The sequence below is a fragment of the Symphodus melops genome (assembly GCF_947650265.1).
Source record: "Symphodus melops genome assembly, chromosome: 11".
Classification (NCBI taxonomy): domain Eukaryota; kingdom Metazoa; phylum Chordata; class Actinopteri; order Labriformes; family Labridae; genus Symphodus; species Symphodus melops.
Window position 1 is genome coordinate 26,334,726 of NC_136701.1, and position 16,639 is coordinate 26,351,364.

A 16,639-nucleotide genomic window follows, 5' to 3' on the forward strand; every position below is an offset into this window, starting at 1 on the left:
GATCTTGTAGTTCTTCCTGTGATCTTGTAGTTCTCTGTGATCTTGTAGTTCTTCCTGTGATCTTGTTCTCCCATGAGCACGGCTGTGCTCACGTTCCTGAAACAGTTCTAGGAGGTCAGGGGAGCTCCATCCAATTAAAACCATGGCACTGACCTCGGCATGTCTCCTTATCAGCCTACAACTGAGCACAATCAGGAGGTAGCCAAGCACAGGTGAGACCAATCATGGCATGATCACAGGAGAAGGATCTGAAAGACAGAGACATCAGAATCAGTTTTATTGGCCCAGTATTGTTTACACATGAGGACTTTAATTTCGGTTGACTGTGCGCTCTGTCTGTACAATGGGTGAGTACCAATATAAAACCCTAACCCAAAATTTACCAACGTTTACCTGTTGGAGCGTGTCAGAAATGTGACGTCATTGAGGCTAAAATACACATTAAGAAAATGACAGTAAAGGACAAAATTACACTGAACGCTGACCTGAAACATTGGTTTGTTAGTGGTTCTTTATTTTCACATTTAGACCCTCAGAAGACAAAAAGAGAGGAGGGGGAGATAGGGGGGGGGGGGAGAGAGAGAGAGAGAGGGAGAGAGAGAGAGGGGGGGGTATTTAGTTAGAGATTCAGTGAACACTGACAGTCATAGTCGGCGCAGCAGCGGAGCTCAGCCCTCACACTGGATATTTGAGACAGAGAGAGAGAGAGAGAGAGAGAGAGAGAGAGAGAGAACACGGAGAAACTGGATGTGTAAGTCTGTTTCAGGGCTTCGGTCAATCTGTTCCGAGCAGGTTCCGGTTTGAATGGGATTACTTTGGTTGTTCGGCGTCTCCCGGAGGAAACATGCAGCTGCACATCTTCCCGGTGCCATCGGTCTTCCTCCCGCTGCTGCTGCTGCTGCTCGGGCTCTGCAGTAGCACAAGTTTCCCAAGTAACATCAACATAGGTGAGTGATTGCGCGCGGCTCCTGTACTTGTTTGAAGACCCCGCTGAGATCTTAGTGACAAACTTACGTTATTGAATTAGTGATCCTGGCACGAGACTTCACGTGTCTCACTCAGTTAGAGTCCGCGCGAGGATCCTTTCCTGATGCTCTTGAACGTCAGGATCATTTCTCATAGGTCTCTCTGCTTCCTTTGACTGAAACACAGAGCTATGTCCACTGCAAATCATTATTAATTTGATGTTTTAGATAAATATAGATAGAATAATAATAGACTTCATTATCTTTAGCACGAGAGAGAGAGAGAGAGAGAGAGACAGAGAGAGAGAGAGAGACAGAGAGAGAGAGACAGAGAGAGACAGAGAGAGAGAGAGAGACAGAGAGACAGAGAGACAGAGAGAGAGACAGAGAGAGACAGAGAGAGAGAGAGAGAGAGAGAGAGAGAGAGACAGAGAGAGAGAGAGAGACAGAGAGACAGAGAGAGACAGAGAGAGAGAGAGAGAGAGAGAGAGAGAGAGAGACAGAGAGAGAGAGAGAGACAGAGAGACAGAGAGAGAGAGAGAGAGAGAGGAGAGAGAGAACTACAGACATGAAATCAGCTCAGCACTGTGAAAACCACTGAAGAAGAGGAGGCAAATATAATGAAAGCTGGAGACATTAAAACGTCTGAATATATATATATATATATATATATATATATATATATATATATATATATATATATATACACAATATAACCCGCACACACACAGAGACACACACAGTAAAATACACACAGATACACTAAAACACATGTACACAAACAGGCCCACACACACACAGACACAAACACACACAGGAGACCTGAAGTGGACCTCCCACATAGACACAGTCATGAAGAAGGCACAGCAAAGGATTTACTTCATTAGGAATGAATCAGGATCAGGGGTGAATCAGGATTCGGGATCAATCAGGATCAGGGTTGAATCAGGATCAGGGGTGAATCAGGATCAGGGTTGAATCAGGATCGGGGGTGAATCAGGATCGGGGGTGAATCAGGATCAGGGTTGAATCAGGATCAGGGTTGAATCAGGATCAGGGTTGAATCAGGATCAGGGTTGAATCAGGATCGGGGGTGAATCAGGATCAGGGACTGAACTCTAAATGTTTATTGGAATCTCATATTGAAAAGTATCCAAGTCTAGATGTCAGATCTTTAACATTTAAATAAATGAATATAAAGGTTTTTATACTAAATGCACTTTGAAAATATATTTTTCATGCTAAAATAGAAATCATTTTTGTTATCCATGAATTTTAAAATTCACTGTTTTACTGGAAAAACCCCCCAAAGTAGTAAAGCATGTGAGTTCTTGATAAAGATCTCTGTTTACAGTTACTGGTGTGTTAAGGTTAGGGTTCTGCTGTGTTCGAATGTTCTGCTTGATTCAAAGTTGGGTTAGGGTTCTGCTTGATTCAAAGTTGGGTTAGGGTTCTGCTTGATTCAAAGTTGGGTTAGGGTTCTGCTTGATTCAAAGTTGGGTTAGGGTTCTGCTTGATTCAAAGTTGTCGGGTCAAAGTTCTTTTTACCAGATGTGGAATTTAATAGATTCAACGATTGATTGCACAAAAGTTTCTTGTAAAGCAAGAAGTCAATAAAACAGAGACTGGAAAAGTTCCCAGCAAGCATTCAAGCTGTGATGGTGTCGTACCTATTGAACACACGGAGAACAAAACGCACGTCACCAGACTTTAACCAACGACCTCAATGCACCTCTCTCGCTCCCCTCTGAACGCCGCTGCTCACATTTAGCGATTGAGTGGAGTACTGGTCAGCCTCGCTCTCAGGGTTGGAGCTGATGGGGCGGTTGGCTTGAACGAACCTGCACCGTGCACTTTTGTGTAATGAAATCCTTCAGCAGTGAGTCCAGCGAGCTTCAGCATGAAATCAGTGTGTTGGTTCGCCTTCTGTCCGAGCAGATGGACTGCTCGCAGCCTTTACGACTCTGATGAATAAATCCAGACCTCGTGTAAGAACGACTTCAGTGTACGTGAGCACTTTTTAATATTCTGAAGAAGAACTGCAGTATTTCCTCTTCCTGCTGCCTCCCACTATAAAGATACCATAAAAATGTTTCAGAAGTTCATTAACAAAAATAAACTAAATGAAACCTAACAACATGGAAGAGTCACGATTTACCTTTGTTTATGTTTAAATATTATTTCCAGTTTTATTTTGTAAATTCTATCTCTGTGTTTCTGTTAACCCTAACCACTAAGCCACAGCCGCCCCATGTTCTCTGGTTAGCTGGGCTGTAGATGGTAACCTTCATACAGTTTATACAGATTTACATCTTTAAGTTACTGGCTCTTTTTAACTATTTTTTTAATGAATATTTTTTCTTCCATTTTTATACTTTCATCTCATTTAATTTTGCACTGCACACACATCGTCTCTGTCGCTCGCTCACAGTGAGTGAAGTGTCAAGATCACCTTCTGTGGACAGAACAATGAGCAAACTTCACCTTCAGCTTGTCATAGTAACAAAATAAACGTTAGAGAGAAGGGTTCCACAATAACTACGGGAAAGAAATTTGGATCAAAGATGACAAAAACTTGAATCTTGCTCAGTTGAAAGTTTACGGCTCACAGTCGGACTATCACGTGATGAGAGCGTTCATGTGTGACGGACTCAGAGATCTCCTGAACAGGAAACAGTGTCAGTTATCTTTTTTTGGGCTATGTCATCTCATCTTCCTCTAAATCCTCTGACCTGCTGGTACCTACAGTCTCTAAACTACAGGTGGTAGAGTCTGCAGTTATCAGACCTGCTGGTACCTACAGTCTCTAAACTACAGGTGGTAGAGTCTGCAGTTATCAGACCTGCTGGTACCTACAGTCTCTAAACTACAGGTGGTAGAGTCTGCAGTTCTCAGACCTGCTGGTACCTACAGTCTCTAAACTACAGGAGGTAGAGTCTGTAGTTCTCAGACCTGCTGGTACCTACAGTCTCTAAACTACAGGAGGTAGAGTCTGCAGTTATCAGACCTGCTGGTACCTACAGTCTCTAAACTACAGGAGGTAGAGTCTGCAGTTATCAGACCTGCTGGTACCTACAGTCTCTAAACTACAGGAGGTAGAGTCTGCAGTTATCAGACCTGCTGGTACCTACAGTCTCTAAACTACAGGAGGTAGAGTCTGCAGTTATCAGACCTGCTGGTACCTACAGTCTCTAAACTACAGGTGGTAGAGTCTGCAGTTATCAGACCTGCTGGTACCCACAGTCTCTAAACTACAGGAGGTAGAGTCTGCAGTTATCAGACCTGCTGGTACCTACAGTCTCTAAACTACAGGAGGTAGAGTCTGCAGTTATCAGACCTGCTGGTACCTACAGTCTCTAAACTACAGGTGGTAGAGTCTGCAGTTATCAGACCTGCTGGTACCTACAGTCTCTAAACTACAGGTGGTAGAGTCTGCAGTTATTAGACCTGCTGGTACCTACAGTCTCTAAATGTCCTACAGGAGGTAGAGTCTGCAGTTATCAGACCTGCTGGTACCTACAGTCTCTAAATGTCCTACAGGAGGTAGAGTCTGCAGTTATCAGACCTGCTGGTACCTACAGTCTCTAAATGTCCTACAGGAGGTAGAGTCTGCAGTTATCAGACCTGCTGGAACCTACAGTCTCTAAACTACAGGAGGTAGAGTCTGCAGTTATCAGACCTGCTGGTACCTACAGTCTCTAAACTACAGGAGGTAGAGTCTGCAGTTATCGGACCTGCTGGTACCTACAGTCTCTAAACTACAGGAGGTAGAGTCTGCAGTTATCAGACCTGCTGGTACCTACAGTCTCTAAACTACAGGAGGTAGAGTCTGCAGTTATCAGACCTGCTGGTACCTACAGTCTCTAAACTACAGGAGGTAGAGTCTGCAGTTATCAGACCTGCTGGAACCTACAGTCTCTAAACTACAGGAGGTAGAGTCTGCAGTTATCAGACCTGCTGGTACCTACAGTCTCTAAACTACAGGAGGTAGAGTCTGCAGTTATCAGACCTGCTGGAACCTACAGTCTCTAAACTACAGGAGGTAGAGTCTGCAGTTATCAGACCTGCTGGTACCTACAGTCTCTAAACTACAGGAGGTAGAGTCTGCAGTTATCAGACCTGCTGGTACCTACAGTCTCTAAACTACAGGAGGTAGAGTCTGCAGTTATCAGACCTGCTGGAACCTACAGTCTCTAAACTACAGGAGGTAGAGTCTGCAGTTATCAGACCTGCTGGTACCTACAGTCTCTAAACTACAGGAGGTAGAGTCTGCAGTTATCAGACCTGCTGGTACCTACAGTCTCTAAATGTCCTACAGGTGGTAGAGTCTGCAGTTATCAGACCAAGCAATGACTGATTAATCTGGGTCCTTGTAATATAGCAATAAGTAAGGTCCTTCACCTGCACTTGTTATGAATTGACCCTATACAAATAAAGATTGATTGATTATCTGCTAACTAATACAAACGTCTCATTCTGGTATGAAAACAATTTGTTTCTGCAAACGCTGCCTTCTGCTTTGTGAAAAAAATGTGAAAGTTCAATGAAGTTCACTTTCTCAGCTGAATCAAAGAGTCGCTCCGGTTTCCACCTCAGCAGGATTTCCTTGCGGATGTTTTTAGCCCACCGACTGGAAGTGATCAATCCTCTTTCTACTCCTTCTCCGCGCTTTTACAAATAATGAAATGATTCTCTGTATCTCTTTCACACAGGAGGCCTTTTCCCCACTGCCTCGCACGAGTACGAGGTGTTTCGTTTTGCTCTGGCACAACACCAGGACATCCCCAAGCTGGTGCCACAGGTGGACATGGTGGACACGGGGAGCAGCTTCGCCATGACCTACGCCTGTGAGTTCAGAAATGTTTTTTTAAAATGTCAACATGGCACGCCTTGCAGCCGACTCATCCTTTGACCCCTACGTAAGGAACGTTTGGTGTTTTACATATGGATGGAAGAATGGACATTGTGATGTTTATTGCCCATTCTACTGTAAGTAGATTCTTACTTTATTTTCTACTTTGTGTTTTTAAAAAAGATCATAAACTTAGTTAAAAAGAATACTGGACTGACGGGGTTTTTAACAGGCTCCTGACAAACTCCTGAAGTGTTGGTACTGAGCTGATGTGTGTACACAAACAGCTCGTATTTATTCTGCAGTAAGAGTGAGCTGATGTGCAGGATATAACCAGGACAATTCAGCTTGTTCCTTATGTCAGTCTTTAGAGGTCATTTTGCCCGTTCTGTAAGTACACATCTTGTTAGTGTAATACTGGGCCATGTGCTGCCTGTCTGGTGCTCCTGCAGGTCTGTGGTCGTTGTCATGGGTCAGTGCTTCATTCCTCCTTCATCCAGACTTCATTCAGCAGACCTGAGAGAAAACTGAGTGTAGCTGCTTTAAAAGAGCAGACGGCAGCATTAATGCACGTAGAGCGGGGGGAGCTCAGCACTAAATGGACTGTGGCCCCGGGGAGCATTCAGCTCCGTGCAGTGGGTTTGGAGAACAATGTGCTGACCTTGTTTTGTTCTGCCCTAAAAACTGAATTAACCCGCATGCCTTTTACACCTTTTAAAATCTGCAGACATAAACTCCCTGAGTTCAGCGTTCTGCATTAACATGTTAGCTGTTTGTGTGCGGCAGGAACAGAATATCAAACTGAACTATATGAACGATTCCCAGTGTTACCTTTACATACTCTGCTAGAGTAGATTGCATGTTAATTTATATATATATTGTATTTTAAGTCAGAGAAAAGATTAAACCAATAATGCCTTCATGAGGTTGACCACCAGGGGGTGTTGTTTGTGATTAATAAAGTCCACACCAACTGTTCACAACCAGAATTGTTCTTTATTGCTAAGTATATTTACATTTACGAGGAGTTAACAAAGGAAATAAGGCTAAAAAAACAAGAACTAAAATATGAGAAGCAATTACCAATACGTAAAATAGTATTTAAAAACATCAAATATTAAAAATAATAAAAAACACAAAATGTAGAAAGGGTGCATGAGAGAAAATAAAGTCCAGTGAGCCTGAATGTAACTAAGGAAACAGTTTTAGATTACTGTGATGTTTTCTGACTGTGAGGCTTATGAGTCTGTTATGTTGGGGGCTGAAGAAACTGTTCTCTTTAAAGTGGGGGTTCCTGTTTCTGTGTTAAATGAACAAGGAGAACTTTGTCCAACACACTTGTGGATCATCTTAGATTAATTTAGCCGTGGTCCAACAACAAAACAACATATTAAATATCACAGAAAATTGTTCCAACATGCTTGATCGAGATCTCACAATGATAACATGCTTGATGTCCAGAACCTTACAATCACTGGCATCATGCTGGACCAGGATCTTACAATCACTGGCATCATGCTGGACCAGGATCTCACAATCACTGGCATCATGCTGGACCAGGATCTTACAATCACTGGCATCATGCTGGACCAGGATCTCACAATCACTGGCATCATGCTGGACCAGGATCTCACCATCACTGGCATCATGCTGGACCAGGATCTCACAATCACTGGCATCATGCTGGACCAGGATCTCACAATCACTGGCATCATGCTGGACCAGGATCTCACCATCACTGGCATCATGCTGGACCAGGATCTCACCATCACTGGCATCATGCTGGACCAGGATCTCACAATCACTGGCATCATGCTGGACCAGGATCTCACCATCACTGGCATCATGCTGGACCAGGATCTCACCATCACTGGCATCATGCTGGACCAGGATCTCACCATCACTGGCATCATGCTGGACCAGGATCTTACAATCACTGGCATCATGCTGGACCAGGATCTCACCATCACTGGCATCATGCTGGACCAGGATCTCACCATCACTGGCATCATGCTGGACCAGGATCTCACCATCACTGGCATCATGCTGGACCAGGATCTCACCATCACTGGCATCATGCTGGACCAGGATCTTACAATCACTGGCATCATGCTGGACCAGGATCTCACCATCACTGGCATCATGCTGGACCAGGATCTCACAATCACTGGCATCATGCTGGACCAGGACTCTGCATCCAATGGACAAGTATTCTTCTAGGGTTAGGGTTAGACTCTGTATAAGGCATGAAGAACTCATCTCCTTGACTCAAATGTCAAACATCATGTGAAGCATCGATGCCTTCACAACAGACAGTCCGAGATCAAAAATACCTCGGCTGCTGTAATGAGATCTCTTTATGTATTACAGCTTCACAAAAGCTAAAAGAATTACTCTCACATGGTGACACAATGAAAAGATATATCCACAAATTTATCAAGATAAATGAATCCATGAAAATACGTACTATCTGTTCATGAGGAGAGAGGTTTTGGTCCTGGTGGAGCCTCTTACCAGAGGGGAGAGTCTCAAACAGTCCATTTGCAGGTGAGAGGGGTTGGCCACCATCTTACCTGCATCAGGGTCCTGGAGGTGTGTGTGTGTGTGTGTGTGTGTGTGTGTGTGTGTGTGTGTGTGTGTGTGTGTGTGTGTGTGTGTGTGTGTGTGTGTGTGTGTGTGTGTGTGTGTGTGTGTGTGTGTGTGTGTGTGTGTGTGTGTGTGTGTGTGTGTGTGTGTGTGTGTGTGTGTGTGTGTGTGTGTGTGTGTGTGTGTGTGTGTGTGTGTGTGTGTGTGTGTGTGTGTGTGTGTGTGTGTGTGTGTGTGTGTGTGTGTCCTGGGAGTTATGATCATATAAATGAAATCAGCTGTGAGCTGCAGCTGGATCAACTGAGTTTCCACAACAACAACTGCACAGATGGAGCGCATGCAGTGAGCGTTCAGCCTCCTTCATCATCATCATCATCATCATCATCACACTCTCTCACCCTCTCATGTGATTTCAGTCATGGATGAAGTGTTCTCGTTTCATTTCCCCATCAGGGCTGAGATCATCATTGTCCAGCTTCAGCCGAAGATCTCCACTCTAAACAGTGCCAAACCTCCTTGTCTCCTCCTCTTTGTGTCCTCCTCTTTGTGTCGTCCTCCTTGTGTCCTCCTCCTTGTCTCCTCCTCTTTGTGTCCTCCTCCTTGTCTCCTCCTCCTTGTGTCCTCCTCTTAGTGTCCTCCTCTTTGTCTCCTCCTCTTAGTGTCCTCCTTGTGTCCTCCTCTTAGTGTCCTCCTCTTTGTCTCCTCCTCTTAGTGTCCTCCTTGTGTCCTCCTCCTTGTGTCCTCCTCCTTGTGTCCTCCTCTTAGTGTCCTCCTCTTTGTCTCCTCCTCTTAGTGTCCTCCTCCTTGTGTCCTCCTCCTTGTGTCCTCCTCTTAGTGTCCTCCTCCTTGTGTCCTCCTCTTTGTGTCCTCCTTGTGTCCTCCTCCTTGTGTCCTCCTCCTTGTGTCCTCCTCCTTGTGTCCTCCTTGTGTCCTCCTCTTAGTGTCCTCCTCTTTGTCTCCTCCTCTCAGTGTCCTCCTCTTTGTGTCCTCCTCTTTGTCTCCTCCTCTTTGTCTCCTCCTTGTGTCCTCCTCTTAGTGTCCTCCTCTTTGTCTCCTCCTCTTAGTGTCCTCCTTGTGTCCTCCTCCTTGTGTCCTCCTCCTTGTGTCCTCCTCTTAGTGTCCTCCTCCTTGTGTCCTCCTCTTTGTGTCCTCCTTGTGTCCTCCTCCTTGTGTCCTCCTCCTTGTGTCCTCCTCTTAGTGTCCTCCTCTTTGTCTCCTCCTCTTAGTGTCCTCCTTGTGTCCTCCTCCTTGTGTCCTCCTCCTTGTGTCCTCCTCTTAGTGTCCTCCTCCTTGTGTCCTCCTCTTTGTGTCCTCCTTGTGTCCTCCTCCTTGTGTCCTCCTCCTTGTGTCCTCCTCTTTGTGTCCTCCTCTTTGTGTCCTCCTCCTTGTGTCCTCCTCTTTGTGTCCTCCTTGTGTCCTCCTCCTTGTGTCCTCCTCCTTGTGTCCTCCTCTTTGTGTCCTCCTCTTTGTGTCCTCCTCCTTGTGTCCTCCTCTTTGTGTCCTCCTTGTGTCCTCCTCCTTGTGTCCTCCTCCTTGTGTCCTCCTCTTTGTGTCCTCCTCTTTGTGTCCTCCTCCTTGTGTCCTCCTTGTGTCCTCCTCTTAGTGTCCTCCTCTTTGTCTCCTCCTCTCAGTGTCCTCCTTGTGTCCTCCTCCTTGTGTCCTCCTCCTTGTGTCCTCCTCCTTGTGTCCTCCTCCTTGTGTCCTCCTCTTTGTGTCCTCCTTGTGTCCTCCTCCTTGTGTCCTCCTCTTTGTGTCCTCCTCTTTGTGTCCTCCTTGTGTCCTCCTCCTTGTGTCCTCCTCCTTGTGTCCTCCTCTTTGTGTCCTCCTCTTTGTGTCCTCCTCCTTGTGTCCTCCTTGTGTCCTCCTCTTAGTGTCCTCCTCTTTGTCTCCTCCTCTCAGTGTCCTCCTTGTGTCCTCCTCCTTGTGTCCTCCTCCTTGTGTCCTCCTCCTTGTGTCCTCCTCCTTGTGTCCTCCTCTTTGTGTCCTCCTTGTGTCCTCCTCCTTGTGTCCTCCTCTTTGTGTCCTCCTCTTTGTGTCCTCCTCCTTGTGTCCTCCTTGTGTCCTCCTCTTTGTGTCCTCCTCTTTGTCTCCTCCTTGTGTCCTCCTCCTTGTGTCCTCCTCTTTGTCTCCTCCTCCTTGTGTCCTCCTCTTTGTCTCCTCCTTGTGTCCTCCTCCTTGTGTCCTCCTCTTAGTGTCCTCCTCTTTGTCTCCTCCTCTCAGTGTCCTCCTTGTGTCCTCCTCTTTAATGTAAGGAGGATTTTCTGCCTTGTTAGTTTCTTCCTGTTTGTGCAGCAGCTGTTGATTTCTGCGTATGAAGAGTCGGTGTTGTTGTTTATGATTCTGTTGTTGACAGTGAGAGACCTCCTGTGTCTGTTTGCAGACTTCAGGTCCTGCTCACACAGAGTCAGACCTAACCCTAAGTGAGGATGACCTGAGGAGGATTCATCTCTGGGAGCAGCTCGATGTGGGAGGAGTCCAACTTTAAAATAAAACTCTTTTATTCAGGATTCCTCTTCCAGACCGACAAGCGGCAGCAGCTTGGATATGTTTCAGTGTTCTGGCTGATCGAGACTTTCAATTTTTATTTCACAAAGACCAAATCAGCCTATCACATAGTATACATAGTGCTGTTACACACACACACACACACACACACACACACCAAACAGCAAGAGGGTTCAGCAGGTCTTGTGACTGAACATAGAAACATGCATCAAAAAGAAAATCAAACTGAGATTGTAAATGTTAATTTTCATGCACTTGATCTTCACTCTGTTACATCAAGATACACAAATATTCTGTTCTGTTTACATCAGTTTCAACAGTCTGTTCACATGTCTGCTTTCATCTGTTTACATGTTTATTAACATCTGGACACTTTACTCTGCTCTTCTATCTCTTTTGTTTTCTAACTTCGTACTAACTCTCAACACCTACTCTTCTTTGTCACTTTATTCTTTGTTGACTCTTATCTTGCTTAAATGTTTCTCGTTCATTTGCTGTGTGCCCTTGAATTTCCCCCCGGGGACAAATAAAGTTTTTTTAATTGAATTGAATAAGCAGCTACTGGGCCCAGTTCAGTCAACCACTTTGGAAGACAGATGTCTTTCAATTCCTGACGATAAGAAGTAAAACAGTGATGTATCTCAAGCTGTCAATAACAACATCAGAGTTGTCTGTGTGCATTGTTAGTGTATCTCTTCATAACAAAGAAGGAGGAGAAGATGGAGGTGGAGGAGGAGCAGACTGACAGGAAATGAAACTGTGCTGCTCCAATCCTCCATTTTATCAGGAGCCCACAGATGGAGGAGTCACTCTTCCAGCTCCTCTCCCGTCTTTTTTATTGTTTGTGTTGAAATGAAGAAATGTTGTTGGGGCTGAAACATGGATGCCAGAGGTTTTCTGGAAAGAGAAGACTCAAAGACAAACACAGACAGCTGATTTGGTTGGCTGGTGACATTTTGCCCTTGAGGATTCACTTGTAGTTACACGCTCAGTTGAACGCCTCAAATGTGAAGGGAAGATTAAATGTAGCACCGCGTGTTTCGCCTGTAAAGACATTTAGGTACAACAAAACAAACAGAACAGAGCTTCTGTTCAGACAGGGCTAGGGTTCTGTTCAGACAGGGTTAGGGTTCTGTTCAGAAAGGGCTAGGGTTCTGTTCAGACAGGGCTAGGGTTAGGGTTCTGTTCAGACAGGGTTAGGGTTCTGTTCAGACAGGGTTAGGGTTAGGGTTCTGTTCAGACAGGGTTAGGGTTCTGTTCAGACAGGGTTAGGGTTCTGTTCAGACAGGGTTAGGGTTCTGTTCAGAAAGGGCTAGGGTTCTGTTCAGACAGGGCTAGGGTTCTGTTCAGACAGGGTTAGGGTTCTGTTCAGACAGGGTTAGGGTTAGGGTTCTGTTCAGACAGGGTTAGGGTTCTGTTCAGACAGGGCTGGGCTTCTGTTCAGACAGGGTTAGGGTTAGGGTTCTGTTCAGACAGGGTTAGGGTTCTGTTTAGACAGGGTTAGGGTTCTGTTCAGACAGGGTTAGGGTTCTGTTTAGACAGGGTTAGGGTTCTGTTCAGACAGGGTTAGGGTTCTGTTCAGACAGGGCTAGGGTTCTGTTCAGACAGGGTTAGGGTTCTGTTTAGACAGGGTTAGGGTTCTGTTCAGACAGGGTTAGGGTTCTGTTCAGACAGGGCTAGGGTTCTGTTCAGACAGGGCTGGGCTTCTGTTCAGACAGGGTTAGGGTTCTGTTCAGACAGGGCTAGGGTTCTGTTCAGACAGGGTTAGGGTTCTGTTCAGACAGGGTTAGGGTTCTGTTATCTTAGATTAATCATGCAACACGCCATGTTTGACAGATCATGAAGTTTTGATTCAACAACACCAGATAGATGCTGAGTGTTTGCTTTCATCTGGAGGTTCATGGTTTCTTTCCTGTAGGATTAAAGATCTGGTTCCTGGAGGGTCATTAGATCGTCTCGGTCCTTTATCGACCCGTTATGTCCCACAGAGTCTTGGCCTTCTGTTAGGAGTAACATGTTGAGTCTCTCCGTCATCTTCATGACTCTGAGCCTCCTCCTGAAAACACGAGCTGACACATTACATTCCTGACAAAAGGTCAAAGGTTGCTCAGGTGGATTCAGTCCACTGGTTCCACTGGAGTGGGCGGGGCTTATTAACCCCTCCCTTTATTCACCTGTGGACCATGAACTTTGAGTATGCAGTGGTGACTTGATGCCTCTCTGTAAACTTGTGTGGATGGGGATCCATCCATGTGTCCTCCTCCTCTCCTGTGTCCTCCTCCTCTCCTGTGTCCTCCTGTGTCCTCCTCCTCTCCTGTGCCCTCCTCCTCTCCTGTGTCCTCCTGTGTCCTCCTCCTCTCCTGTGTCCTCCTCCTCTCCTGTGTCCTCCTCCTCCTCTCCTGTGTCCTCTTCTCCCGTGTCCTCCTCTCCTGTGTCCTCCTCCTCTCCTGTGTCCTCCTCTCCTGTGTCCTCCTCCTCTCCCGTGTCCTCCTCTCCTGTGTCCCCCTCTCCTGTGTCCTCCTCCTCTCCCGTGTCCTCCTCCTCTCCTGTGTCCTCCTCCTCTCCCGTGTCCTCCTGTCCTGTATCCTCTTCTCCCGTGTTCTCCTCTCCTGTGTCCTCCTCTCCTGTGTCCTCCTCCTCTCCTGTGTCCTCCTCCTCTCCTGTGTCCTCCTCTCCTGTGTCTTCCTCCTCTCCTGTGTCCTCCTCCTCTCCCGTGTCCTCCTCTCCCGTGTCCTCCTCTACTGTGTCCTCCTCCTCTCCTGTGTCCTCCTCCTCTCCTGTATCCTCTTCTCCCGTGTCCTCCTCTCCTGTGTCCTCCTCCTCTCCCGTGTCCTCCTCTCCCGTGTCCTCCTCTACTGTGTCCTCCTCCTCTCCTGTGTCCTCCTCCTCTCCTGTATCCTCCTCTCCCGTGTCCTCCTCTCCCATGTCCTCTCCCATGTCCTCCTCTCCCATGTCCTCCTCTCCCGTGTCCTCCTCCTCTCCTGTGTCCTCCTCCTCTCCTGTATCCTCTTCTCCCGTGTCCTCCTCTCCCGTGTCCTCCTCTCCCGTGTCCTCCTCTCCCGTGTCCTCCTCTACTGTGTCCTCCTCCTCTCCTGTGTCCTCCTCCTCTCCTGTGTCCTCCTCCTCTCCTGTATCCTCCTCTCCCGTGTCCTCCTCTCCTGTCCTGAACTACATATCCATACACGCTGTTTGGGGCTGCAGTCAGTGACCTTTGACCCCGTCTCTTGTGAGTGTCTTCAGATCTGACAGCGTGGAGGAACGTCAGCATGGCGTGTTGGTGCAGGGATCAGAGCTTGTTGTGTTTGCGAGCTGACTGCATGTCATTGTGGGAAAGTGGCGGTGAAGAGCTAAGTGATGGGAACACGGGGTGGCGGAGTGAAACTGTGACCCGATCGTGGGATGTTTGTCTTTGGGCTGTCTCGTCTTCTCAGCAGCGTGGGTGGTGGTGAACGCAGGAGGAGGATGGTTGGAGGCCTCTGATTGATACTCGACCTCGACGCCTCTCGGCTGAACGATCTCTCCTCGTCCTGACAATCGTTGTTACAGACGCACAAATCTGAAGGATGGACGGACAGATGTCAGGAGGATGAACAGATCTGTGTGCAGACGCGGTCTCAGCTGTGAGACCCACGGCGCCCGTCCTCGTCTCTGGGCTGTGTTTAAATAAAGCTCTGTCTAAAAGCTTTGAGTGGCGAGGAGCGAGATGTGTGACTGGAGGACTCTCAGTGAGGTCATTCAGTCTCTGTGATGTCACTGAGCGTGTCCTTGATGAATCTTTAGAGAGGAGGAAGTGTCAGAGCTGTCACACGTCAGATTTAACGTCAACAAGTCAGAATCTTTTAATTTGCTGACTTTTTAAATGACCATGAGTTTACCTCTGATTTGAGTCTGGCTCGTCTCATCAGAGGGTACTTCTCATTCTGTGCCGCCATGTTGAAGGACGTGCTTTAAATGTTGAAATCCTGGGGGCGCTGGTGGTACAGTGGTTAGTGTGTGTCCCCATACATGGAGGCTACAGCCCTTGTGGGGCAGCCTGGGTTGCTCTTTTTTCTTTTCAATCCCCGCTGTCCTTGATTTCCGTCTCTGTCCGCTGTCCTATCTCTATAATAGAATCAAGAAAAAGTCCAAAATCAAGAAAAAAAAAATGTAAATCCAAAAATCATAAAGAACTCATTTTTAGGTTAGGGTTAGGATTAGATAGATAGATAGATACTTCATTGATCCCAAGGGAAATTCAATTCAGGGATTACTAACCCCGCTCAGACTTCTGTTCTTGTCCCCTCCATGCTGGCATAGTGGGAGGGGCCATGCTGGCATAGTGGGAGGGGCCATGCTGGCATAGTGGGAGGGGCCATGCTGGCATAGTGGGAGGAGCCATGCTGGCATAGTGGGAGGGGCCATGCTGGCATAGTGGGAGGGGCCATGCTGGCATAGTGGGAGGGGCCATGCTGGCATAGTGGGAGGGACCAGGCTGGCATAGTGGGAGGAGCCATGCTGGCATAGTGGGAGGGGCCATGCTGGCATAGTGGGAGGAGCCAAGCTGTCACTGTGTGTGTTTGATTAGAAATAATAGTGTGAGTGTTAAAGGAAATATCTCTCATTTCTCTGAAAAACAGATTTCCATATTTCCTCTCTCCTCTGCTTCGTTTCCTCGATCTCTTTGTGCATCTCTGGTGGGAGGGGCTAAGACACAAGTGGAGGAGGCAAGTGAAGGAAACGTGGATGCAATTTAAGAGACGTGAGAAGTACCCCAAGTCAGAGGTCATAAAGTCCTGTCCTCTCAGGATCAGTGTCACCTGGACACCTCTGATATCTATACCTGTGAACTAAGGTTCAAAGTCTTCATAGGATCCAGTTTGAATCAGTCTGTAGTGGAAGTAATAGTTTAAGAAGGTCACCAGGACTTTTCAGAACCTTTCTACGGTCACTGAAGCTGTGACAGAGATCCTTTCACAATAAGAGCTGGGATCATCAGAACAACCTGAGCAGATGGATGACCTGCTGTGCAGCTGCAGGGTCTAATGAAAATGTTTGAAGACTTCATCACCTGCAGGACATCCATGTTACAATTAAAAAGAAGATGCAAGCACCGAATCCATTTACAGTCAGTAAAGCTCTAAACACTGAAAACAGATGGGCTGTAAACAAAGTGCCTTTCTGCATGGTTGCTTATATTAATGATTAGTAATGTTGATTAATGACGGGCTTTATTTACTCTGTGTTAGAGCATCAAACAGCTTCCCCCTCGTTACACTAATATTGGATATCTTCAGATACACATGTATGTTCAGCCCCAAGATGAAGCAGCTCTACATCACCTCTGCAGCACTCATGCTAACATACAGAGTTAACAGGATAGCTTCCACCTAGAGGCTAAGAGCTATTGTTAGCATGATAGCATGGCCCAGAGGGAGGGGCTATTTCCATTGAGAGTTGCTAGCATATTAGCACGGCCACAGGGATCCAATGCTGCATCAAGGACACACACACAGGGTAGACGTGCTCCATCGTGGTCTTTGGCAGGTTGAACTTCTTCAGCAGGAAGTACATCCTCTGCTGTCCTTTCTTGATGAGGAAGGTAATGTTCAGCTCCCTCAGACTCCTCCCCCCCAGAGATGAGTCAAATGAGGGAGTGGTGTTGTCTGTGAACTTGAGGAGCTTGACAGACTGGTGACTGGAGGTGCAGCTGTTAGTGTACAGAGAGAAGAGCAGAGGAGAAAAATGCAGCCTT

General features: G+C 46.7%; 1 protein-coding gene across 4 annotated transcripts in view; it reads left to right on the forward strand.

The window, feature by feature from the left end:
- Nucleotides 1-696: 696 nt before the first annotated feature.
- LOC306831491 (glutamate receptor 1-like) overlaps nt 697-16,639 on the forward strand; it is a 58,017-nt gene continuing 42,074 nt past the window's right edge. For all 4 annotated transcript variants that reach the window (XM_079355622.1, XM_079355623.1, XM_079355624.1 and 1 more), the window contains exons 1-2: nt 697-947; nt 5,678-5,812. In XM_079355622.1, coding sequence (XP_079211748.1) covers nt 845-947; nt 5,678-5,812 — 238 coding nt within the window. In that variant the 5' untranslated portion in view covers nt 697-844. The remainder of the gene's footprint in view (nt 948-5,677; nt 5,813-16,639) is intronic.